Source organism: Sinocyclocheilus grahami, unplaced genomic scaffold, assembly GCF_001515645.1.
Source record: "Sinocyclocheilus grahami isolate Dianchi unplaced genomic scaffold, SAMN03320097.WGS_v1.1 scaffold334.1, whole genome shotgun sequence".
NCBI lineage: Eukaryota > Metazoa > Chordata > Actinopteri > Cypriniformes > Cyprinidae > Sinocyclocheilus > Sinocyclocheilus grahami.
Genome location: NW_015505513.1, coordinates 955975 through 967943, shown reverse-complemented (window position 1 = coordinate 967943; position 11969 = coordinate 955975). Strand labels below are relative to the sequence as shown.

General features: G+C 35.1%; 1 protein-coding gene across 2 annotated transcripts in view; it reads right to left on the bottom strand.

Annotated features, from left to right (window-relative positions):
• Positions 1–1183: 1183 nt before the first annotated feature.
• LOC107602763 (pseudouridine-5'-phosphatase-like) overlaps positions 1184–11969 on the bottom strand; it is a 32030-nt gene continuing 21244 nt past the window's right edge. The window contains exons 4-5 of one of the 2 annotated variants that reach the window (XR_001611069.1): positions 2157–2690; positions 1184–1846 (exon numbers count right to left, since the gene is read on the bottom strand). Coding sequence is in view for 1 of the 2 variants with exons in the window: in XM_016295339.1 (XP_016150825.1) it covers positions 2514–2690 (177 nt within the window). In the remaining variant the exon portion in view is untranslated. The other variant, XM_016295339.1, reaches the window with a different exon arrangement.

Below are 11969 nucleotides of genomic sequence, written 5' to 3'. Positions count from 1 at the left end.
GCTTTATAACCTTTTCCAGACTGATAGATCTCAATTACTTTCTTTCTCATTTGTTTCTGAATTTCTTTGGATCTCGGCATGATGTCTAGCTTTTGAGGATCTTTTGGTCTACTGCACTTTGTCAGGCAGGTCCTATTTAAGAGATTTCTTGATTGCGAACAGGTGTGGCAGTAATCAGGCCTGGGTGTGGCTAGAGAAATTGAACTCAGGTGTGATAAACCACAGTTTTAACAGGGGGGCAAACACTTCTTCACACAGGGCCATGTAGTTTTGGATTTTGTTTTCCCTTAATAATAAAAACCTTCATTTAAAAACTGAATGTTGTGTTTACTTGTGTTATCTTTGACTAATATTTAAATTTGTTTGATGATCTGAAACATTAAAGTGTGACAAACATGCAAAAAAATAAGAAATCAGGAAGGGGGCCAACACTTTTTCACACCACTGTATGTACATAAGTCTTCTTTTGGCTCGAATTTCTAGTTGAATGTCAAATTCCAATGTGCATGATTATGCTAATAAAATCACATGAAAGAGGTCAATAAGATAAACAAGTTATTGAATTTGTTGAGCCATAGATTTCCAAAAGAGAAAAAATAAACACGCAAATTGTGCTTCATTCAAGTATACTTCAATAGAATGGAGAGTGTAGTACACACATAGTAAACTCACAATTGGCACTATTCACAATTGACACTGCTTCAAATTCATGTTGTTTCATAGGTCTCATCCAATTATTATTGCCACACAGTACAAATATTGCCCTGGCAATGCATTAAAGTGAATGCACTATATGAAAAAGTGTGTGTGCACCAGGGTTAGAAATTTACCTGGGGATTGGGACAAACACATCAACAAAAAACCCACAATTTATTCATCTGTGTTTTCTAACATTTTATATATTTTGCGATATACTGTTCTAGGCTATAATGGGTGTTTAAAATGCATTCTAGTACTTATGTATTTATTGTTCAGATTGCCAATTTATTTTAATTAACTGATTCAACTGCAGTATTTGACACAAATTGATGACAGGTTGTGTTTTTATACATATGAAAAAAATGTAATCATAATGTACAAAAATGCCCCTGAACATCAGTTTTAGCAAGGCAAATTGTTATCATTTAGATTGTTTATTTCAAGAACCTAACTCAACTGTGAATTATTTGACAAATGGGTGTTACTTAGTGTTTTACATGAAAGAATATGCATTTGTAAAAATGCCCCTTAAAAATCAATTCCACCAGGGTTAATATTGCTCCTTAATAAAAAAAAAGTTAATTTCTAACACTGGTGTATGCACAGACGCGCACACCCTAAGCCTTAGGTCCTTCAGGTGTGAAATGACATGTAAAAGGCCTTCTTGGAGTGGAAAGTCCTAAAGAAGGAAAAGCTTTCCAGATTACCCCATCTTTAAGGATGAAAGGATGTGGCATATGCGGAGGAGGAAGAGGATGCTGGCAAAAACCCTTTTCTTCCTACCAGAGGGGAAGGCTGAAAGAAGACAGGCTTGAACTCTCTGAGATGTTGGACAGCGCTGAAGTGAGTGAACATGCTAACTCCAGCTCAGTGAGGGCGGACACTGGAAGAAGATGAAAGACGACTGTGCTCTCAGATCCCCTTTATTGGATTACGCCACATGGTTCAAACTCAAAAATCTCTTTGGTATTTTAATAGACTTCTGCAAAGAGGAAAGGTAACGCTAATAGAAAAGGCGGCTGGTCGAGCGGGATTGTTAAACCGCCACTTACTGTAAATTTAAACCATGACCGGAAAGTTGTGAGCTTGAATTAAAGATTTATACACAGAGACACAAACACTCAAGACATCTGCATTTGGAAGGGAACTGAAGTGAGTGAACATGCTAACTCCAGCTCAGTGAGGGCGGACACTGGAAGAAGATGAAAGACGACTGTGCTCTCAGATCCCCTTTATTGGATTACGCCACATGGTTCAAACTCAAAAATCTCTTTGGTATTTTAATAGACTTCTGCAAAGAGGAAAGGTAACGCTAATAGAAAAGGCGGCTGGTCGAGCGGGATTGTTAAACCGCCACTTACTGTCAATTTAAACCATGACCGGAAAGTTGTGAGCTTGAATTAAAGATTTATACACAGAGACACAAACACTCAAGACATCTGCATTTGGAAGGGAACAAAAATGAAAGAAAGAAAATGACACCCTGTAATTGGTTGAAATGTAAAATGTCAATATGGCTTAATGGTTCGACTGAGGCTAATTGCTTAATCAAATTTGTCTCTGTGTTATTCAGGTGGTCAAAGGAAAGAGCTTCAGAGTTGTGATTGGCTAAAAAAAAAAAAAAAGCAAAAAATCGAAACAATCATCATTCTGTTGTGTCCCTGAACAGCAACTCCATGGCTGACAGAAATAATGGTTGAGATTAGTTTCTCCTGTTTTTGATTGCAGGAGCTACACTGCAGCCTGTTTCCATTTTTCAAAAATTGACAAGATATAGCGTAGTGAAATTTAAATCATTGTGGTGATTACTGTCCTTATGGGTAGGCTGGGAGACTGAAAAGTTCTGGTCTGAACTCTTCCATGCTTCTAAGCAGCAAGGTGGCCTCCTGGGTGAGGCTGCGGTCCAGGTTATCATCTGGGATCATCACCACCTGCATTCCAGCTGCCAGACCCGCCTTTACCCCATTTGGTGCATCTTCAAAAACCAGGCACTGTGAAGGCAGAATCAGACCAGACTAATCAATTAAAACATAAATGCATTCATGCACAACTCAATATACTGAATAGTGTTGTACCAGTTGTACCAATACCAGTAAAATTCCATGGTTCTCAGTACCAGTTGTGGTACCACAACAAAATCTATTTTATTCTGCTATAACTATTTAAAAAAAAAAGTGGGGGGAAAACACATTATGAAATAAATATTTTTCTCTAGTACACAATGGCCACCTAATTCCCTTAATCATCACAATGAGTAAAATCAAAGAATATATTTCTGATGTGAACTTCACAAATTTCTAAAAGTGGCTGTAAGTAAAGAGCTAAAGCATTGAAAATTCCCATTTACACAATCAATGCAATAAATACGAATTTCCAATCAACAGAAAATGTTACAAATCTGCCTGGAAAAGGATGTGGGTCTATTTTTGTCTTAAAGCAAGGTGAGGAGGAGAGTTTGAGTGGCCAAAGGCTCTCCAAGGATCACAGCTAGAGAACTGCAGAAAAGAGTTGAGTCTTGGTGTCAGAAAGTCTGAGAAAAAAAAAGATCAAACAGCCCCTACATTATCATATGTTGTTTGGGAGGGTTTCAAGAAAAATCTAGAAAAGAAAACACTCTCATCCAAAAACTCCAGCATATTAATTTGCCAGACACTACTGGAACTTCAAACGGGACTGGCTTCTGTGGTCAGTTGAAACTAAAAAATTACTTATAAAAAATTGCTTTTTAACAGCAAACACTGAAGATTTGGTGAAGACAGGGATACAAAAAAGTACCCCATGTGTACAATGAAATATACTGCTGGATCTGTGTGGGCATATTTATTCTGCCAAAGATCCTGGACATCTTGTTCAGATAGATGGCATTATGGATTCTATCAAATACCCCCCAAAAAAACAAAAAAAAACTGATTGTCCATACTGGAAATTTTATTATGGGCCAAGGTTGCATCTTCCAACAGGAAATGATCCACAAAAAAATTAAAAAACATCAAGTGTTCATTTTTCTAACAAGTTTGCTTTAAGTTAGTTACTTCATGCTATAAAAATGGAGTGTCATGATTGCATTCTTGCGACTGGGTCTGTGGGAATTTAGGCGGGACTTTGATACCGCCGCTCCAGCTTATGTTCACTACTGTGCAGACTCAGGCTCCAAATGACAGAGCAAGATGACAGCTCCTACACTTGGGACATTTTAGCTTTACTTTTCTACAGTGGAAGGAAGTGGAGATGTGTTGTCTATCATTTTTTTTACAATCTATCCCTTATAAAAATGAACCATGGTTACCACAAAATAACCTTGCTTTTGCTACACTAGTTTAACCATTGTATTTGTAGTAAACCCGTGGTTATACAAATAGTAATCAATACACCAAAAAGCCATGGTTACTACACTTTTACTACAATAAAACCATGGTTAATTTTCATAAGGGTGATAGAAAGCTTTGATGCTCTTCACAGAGCACTCACATAAATATGAGAGCATCTGAAAGCAGCAGCCTATGGGCGGGTAATGGTACTCGACATTACCAAAGTACCGGTACTTTTGACAACACTAGTATTAGTGAAGAAAGATGTATATGTAGAGAGAAGATCCAAAACCAGGAGATGGAAAGACCCAATATTTCAAATGTAGTAGTACAAAAAGAAGGCCTGTTACAGAGCCATATTTTGACATGCATGTCAACTGAAAATGATTCTCTTGTTCTTCTACAGGCAGTTTTATACAGGGCAAAGGAGGCATCAGGGTTAAGGTTTGAATAAAATTACTTCAATGATTTGTTAAAGAGTTTGACAGCTGCTGTCAAATGCATTTTAGAAGTTTAAATGTCAGGTAATTTGTCTCTTGATCTAGCTCTCTCCCGTTGGTCCTTTCAGTCATTCATTCATAGCATCCAAGTTCAACAAAACCACAACAAAATCAAGTTCAGTGAACCATATCGTGGGCAAAGAGTTTCCAAATATCAGCCCACAATGTCAAAACTGTGCACCACACAAACCATCATCCTTCCAGTCTGTCTTTTTTTTTTTTATTCAACCACTGTATTTTTAATTTACTCAATTTAAGACAGACAACATTTTTTGTTTAACAGTCAAACACAAAATAAAATGTAAACAAATATTTAATTTCTTATGTTTTATATACAGATTAAATAGCCACAGGAGGGCGCAATGAGCAAAATAATGCAGCGCATTAAATTGTTTATATAATGCAATTAAAATAACAGTCTATAAAAAGCATGCGCAACGTCTAAATTAACATATATAAATCAAATATAATTTTGTAAATTGCATAAACAATTATGAACAAAACAGCATCATGTATTTATACATAGCTTAATTCAAATAGCCGATGCGCCGATCACACAGATTGCATTTATAAACATGAGACACAGTGAAAGGGAATAAACCTCCACAAATTCACAATGTGTTTTCTAAAAGTTTAAACTCTTTTAACTTTACATGGCTTTCTATTAGGGGTGTGCGATATATGTCGTCTGCGATAATATCGTAATTGTTGTTTTAACGATGTGCGATTTGACATTATCGAGTATTTTGCAAAACCCATTCAAAACACCCCTACAGAGCGCACGCATACATTACGTGAAGTCTAGACTAGTGTGTGTGCGCATTTAGAGTGAGTACTTTCATTGCATGATTCATTCTATTAAAATGCATTTAGAATGATCACAAATTCAAGACATGACGGCAGAAAATGTATATATTTATACCACTTCATATAGTTATTCAATTACACACGAAAAATGCAGTTTTTCTCCAAAAATGACCAATTCAATAAACAATAAGATAATTAAGAGACTTACGTTTTAGACACTATATTGCTTGTTTTTGCTCTATTTCGCCAACAAAAATCATTCCGAATACAGCCACAGTGCTGTTTTGTGTCTCTGAGCAACATGACGGTGTTTCGTTCTTGAATGAATCAACCGTTTAAATGATTTGGTTCAATCGCAATTACTCACTTAATAACACTGATTTGCTGCCACCTGTTGGCGGTTTTCATTTCAAATTTCGGCTTTTTCTTTCTTTTCTTTTTGTTTAGATTGTTTTCATGTTTTAAATCATTTCAAATATCAGTATTCAACGTTTTATGTTTAATATATCAAAACATTATTTATGCATTTGTAATTGCAGGTTAAATGCATTCATGTCTTGCATTAAACAAAATATATGTGCGTAAATACATCTAAATGCCACTTCAGATGCTGTGTGGATTTAATTTGCTTGGTAACAGCCCAAATGTCTTATTATTCTAATTCCCTGATTAAATGTAAGAATTTGACTCAAAAGATAATGGACACTTTTAGAAAAAATGGCTTTATAAAGGTAAAAATGCCCATAAAACTTATTGGAAAAGATTAATTTCTATCAGTATGAATTGACCACCACACAGAATATGAAGAATATTAAAAACATTAGGAGTCAGCTGTCTTCGGCAGTCCTTAAGGTACCAGCACAATAACACACTCAGCAAAATATCCTCTAATTATCGTTATCGATAAAATCCCAGAAAATATTGAGATATAATTTTTTGTCAATATCGCACACCCCTACTTTCTATACATATCTCGCGTGAGACGCGAGTGCAACAGTCATAGTAAAAATGTGCCTAATATGCGTTCTTTGTGAATGGCTTGGTTTCGGTTTTAACCTAACCAATAACTTCTCCGCATTGAGCTTCTATAATTCTCTAATATTTTGAATGAATAATGCAGCAGCGGCGCATCTTGTGGGTTCAATTGGACAGACTAATAAAAACAATAAAGTACGACAAAGACACTTACATCATCATTACTGCATCTCGTGCGCACACCTAACATTCGATTGCACCGTTTTTGCATTCATTTCAAATATCAGTATTCAACGTTTTATGTTTAATATATCAAAACATTATTTATGCATTTGTAATTGCAGGTTAAATGCATTCATGTCTTGCATTAAACAAAATACACGTGTGTAAATACATCTAAATGCCACTTCAGATGCAGCTTCTGTGTTGATTTCATTTGCTTGGTAACAGCCCAAATGTCTTATTATTCTAATTCCCTGATTAAATGTAAGAATTTGACTCAAAAGATAATGGACACTTTTAGAAAAAATGGCTTTATAAAGGTAAAAATGCCCATAAAACTTATTGGAAAAGATTAATTTCTATCAGTATGAATTGACCACCACACAGAATATGAAGAATATTAAAAACATTAGGAGTCAGCTGTCTTCGGCAGTCCTTAAGGTACCAGCACAATAACACACTCAGCAAAATATCCTCTAATTATCGTTATCGATAAAATCCCAGAAAATATTGAGATATAATTTTTTGTCAATATCGCACACCCCTACTTTCTATACATATCTCGCGTGAGACGCGAGTGCAACAGTCATAGTAAAAATGTGCCTAATATGCGTTCTTTGTGAATGGCTTGGTTTCGGTTTTAACCTAACCAATAACTTCTCCGCATTGAGCTTCTATAATTCTCTAATATTTTGAATGAATAATGCAGCAGCGGCGCATCTTGTGGGTTCAATTGGACAGACTAATAAAAACAATAAAGTACGACAAAGACACTTACATCATCATTACTGCATCTCGTGCGCACACCTAACATTCGATTGCACCGTTTTTGCATTCAAATGCAAATTTTATTTTAAATTCAACTAATATTCATTTTTTATTCACAATCTCCTCATCACATGCAGGCACAGCACTCAGCATGCGTTCGTGTGTGCTGTCTGCTTGTCACTCATAGCACGTGCCTATATCGTGCACTATATCGAACATTTTTTCTATCGCTATCGATGATAAATACTGATACCGTTTTATCGCCCAGGCCTAGAGACTCGTAGCCACCATTTACCACTGTTTGACATGGACAATTTGTGACCACCATATGACACAGCTTGTGACAGGAATGTCTCACATACAACAAAGCTTTTCCAATTCTCGAGCAGGAGATTTAATTTTGTTAGTGAACATTATAATGTTGCCTGAATATATATTTTCAAAATCTTGAGACCAATGGTGGCATATTTAAAGCAATTAAATAAAACATTAAGGTCATGTCTCAAGCTTTACAACAGTGAGCAAGTTTTCATTTTTTTATCATAAAACATACAGCTTTTTCTTAAAATATGCATTTCAATCGTTTCATTGTTATAATTAGTGGGTGACCAAAATGGGTTTGTCAGCATCACATGCTGATATCTAGAAACCAAAGTGGTCAATGCTGATATATAATTTAATGAATTCAATAATAGCAAATGAGACATGCACAAAATCGCTCAATTATTAAATAAACAATATTTCCTTATTGAAACACAAAAGTGCATCATCCATTGATTTAACTTTTAGTATATCAAGAGGGAGAGTGTTTCATTGTAATTGACCAAGTAGGCATATTATGCGAAATCTCAAAACTGTGAATATCTCACATACCAACTAAAAGCCATTAGAGTCAGAACGCTTGCTTAGGAGCCGCCCAGTACATATAATTGACCCTCAGGAACAGAGATTCTCCATTTTGTCCACTCATCACAGGAACAAATAAAAAAGGCACTTGAGTTTCCATGAATGGCTGTAATTGACTGATGTCACTAAGCCAGTTGTACAACGAGTGGAAGTGCCTCAACAAAGAGCAGCGGAAGCATGGAGCTCACTTTGGAGAGTAAAGCTTAGCTAATTCCCTTGTACCGGGGGCACAATTAAAACTTCTAATTACGCAAAGAGCCCAGCAAATGACCCATAATTACAAAGGCACGCATTTCTGTGAACATAAAGGAAATAAAAAAGCTTGAGGACAAAAGCTAAGCGTAGCACAAATGCAGGCTTTTTCTCTGTCAGCAATTTGAAGTGGAGCATCTTGTTGGATTAGAAACGGTCCAGGACATCTAACACAAGAATGATTCAGTAATTAGTCATAGCTAGCGTATGAGAAGGCTTAAGATTCACACGTCACTTGAGCAGACAGCTGGGGATGAGAGGGTGAGACGACTGTCTCAAACACCTCTAATTAAGACAGTGAGTCAGCATTTTACAGTCGGATTTGCTTCTCACCTCAAAACATGGGGGAATGCTAAAAGGTAGACTTTGTTACCAGTTTATTTTAAATCCTGATTTTAGGCCTTCATATTACATAAACAGAAAAAAAGAATACCTTAAAAAAAGTTAATGAGAGAGAGAATGTTTGACTAAAGAGAGAACAGAACAAGTGCAACCATCCATGACAAAGCCTTTCCATCACAAATCATCCGTCATGCACCTCCACAAATCTGTTTACTTGCATTTCCTGCAGAGCATTTCAGTAGTGGAGATGCACAGCAATAACATATAGCTTTTCTTATATATGTAATCAGTGTTGGGTATAACTAGTTACTAAGTAATTAGTTACTGTAATTTAATTACTTTTCCCTTGAAAAAGTAAAGTAAGGCATTACTCTGATTTCTTCTGTAATTTAATTACAGTTACTTCTGGACTTAACATCCAAGTTTAAAGTCTAACCTTAAAATGCATGCTTTTTATGTAATCTTCTCACTTTAAATACTTTGGTGAGTTAATACGAATATTGGTAACACTTTGGGGTCCAATTCTCACGATTAACTAGTTAGTTATTAGCATGAATATTACTGGGATATTGGCTGTTTATTATTACTTAAAAAGCACATATTAAGACCTTAATCTAAATCCTTAATCCTACCCAATTCCGTTCTAATTCTTAAACATAATTGTCAACAACTACTTTACTAAATATTAATAAGCAGTAATTAGGAGTATATTGGGGCAAAGGTATAGTTAGTTCATAGTTAATAGTTAGTTAATAGTGAGAATTGGACCCTAATCTAAAATGTGACCAGAATGATTTATGTAGTTATGTATTATTTATTTGAAAGAATTAATTTCATGCCTATCCTTGTATCATTCATTAACATGTCAAGGTTGATATATGATTTAGAAAGTAATTAGTAATAAGTAATTAAATACTTTTTGGAGAGAGTAATTTGTACAGTAATCTAATTACACTGTTGTAGACGAAATTAGTAACTAGTAATTCATTACTTTTTTAGAGTAACTTACCCAACACTGTATGTAATATATATTGTCAATAACTAGTCATCTTCATCGTCGTCACTGACTACACTCAAAAACAAACTGTGTGTATGTCTGGTGCTGTTCTTTTTAGTGATTCAGTTAGTGTTGCTTTCGTCAACGAAAATTATGACGAAATATAGTCGTCAACGAACCTTTATCACGTGACGAAAACGAGACGAGACGAAAATGCTGGTCACGTGACGATGACGATAATTAAATATACAATGCAATATCGTTGACGAATAAAAACGAGACGAAATGTGGCTTACAAAATAAAAACTATGCTAAAATGTCTCTTCATTTTCGTTGACCAAAACGAGACGAAACGAAATGTTATAACGTTATTTCGTCTCGTTATTATTATTATTTTGCAGTATTTCTGTTTCCTGTGTCTCCTTCAGGGGCGCAGACGCAGGCGAAGTCACTTCCTCAAGCCCCACTCATGGTATTATTTAGAACAGTGTTTCCCAACCGGGGTCTGTCGAGAGCAGGTGTGCGGTGTAAAAAATCTTCTCACTTTAAATACTTTGGTGAGTTAATACGAATATTGGTAACACTTTGGGGTCCAATTCTCACGATTAACTAGTTAGTTATTAGCATGAATATTACTGGGATATTGGCTGTTTATTATTACTTAAAAAGCACATATTAAGACCTTAATCTAAATCCTTAATCCTACCCAATTCCGTTCTAATTCTTAAACATAATTGTCAACAACTACTTTACTAAATATTAATAAGCAGTAATTAGGAGTATATTGGGGCAAAGGTATAGTTAGTTCATAGTTAATAGTTAGTTAATAGTGAGAATTGGACCCTAATCTAAAATGTGACCAGAATGATTTATGTAGTTATGTATTATTTATTTGAAAGAATTAATTTCATGCCTATCCTTGTATCATTCATTAACATGTCAAGGTTGATATATGATTTAGAAAGTAATTAGTAATAAGTAATTAAATACTTTTTGGAGAGAGTAATTTGTACAGTAATCTAATTACACTGTTGTAGACGAAATTAGTAACTAGTAATTCATTACTTTTTTAGAGTAACTTACCCAACACTGTATGTAATATATATTGTCAATAACTAGTCATCTTCATCGTCGTCACTGACTACACTCAAAAACAAACTGTGTGTATGTCTGGTGCTGTTCTTTTTAGTGATTCAGTTGACTAGACTAAAAAGAGTATGAACGTGACTAAAACTAATACAAACTAAAATGACAGTTTCACACAAAGACTAGACTAAAACTCAAATTAAAACAGGCCGCCAAAAACAACACTAGATTCAGTCAAACAGATTGGTGAATAATACTGAACTGAACAAAGGGTCTGAATCCTGGTGTGGATCACTCTCTCCACCAACAGTCAATTAGCAAATTATTAATTGGCCCTGCATTTTGGGAAAAAAATACAAATAAATTTAAATAACTAATGTAAACTTTCCATCACCGTTTTTTTTTTCTCCCCACACAATAAGAATGAAAGTTTTTCCAATTATATACTCGGGATTAGGCATAAAATGTCATACATGTGAAAATGGGCTGAGAGTTGAACTAACAGTTGTAATCTGGCTTAGAGAAAGACAGAAACCATGTTTTTGTGGCAGATATTCTACTGATAAAATGATAATACAAGACTTCTTCACCTAACAAATGGTTGTTGAAAGCAAAAATTCCACGAAATGCATATATGTTATGTTGTGATTAAGTGTGACAAGCTTGAGCAAAACTTACTATTTTGGAATCAGCACCTCAAAATTAGTAAGTAATCAGTATTGTATTTCATTCAGCAAGTATGATGTACTGTCATAAACAAAATATTTATTCAACAGTTTTCACATTTATGTATTTTTTTTTATTGCGAGCTTAAGAACAGCAAAATAAACACAAAAAACAAATAAGGATTTGAACCCAAATACCCTTGCATTCTTAAAAAAAGGATGCACTGCTGTCGGCTGCTCTACAACAGAAGAAAAAAGGAAACTTTACTAAAATGTCAAAGGCAATAAATTGAAAACACCTGTTGGACTATGCTGTTGAATCTCTCTCAGCACATGCCAGCCAACTCATATCTCATTGTGTTTAATGTGAGTTGACGTTGTACTCACTCACAAGAGTTATTACAGTAATGGGCGTTGATGGGTAAAAAACGGTGAGGGGTCC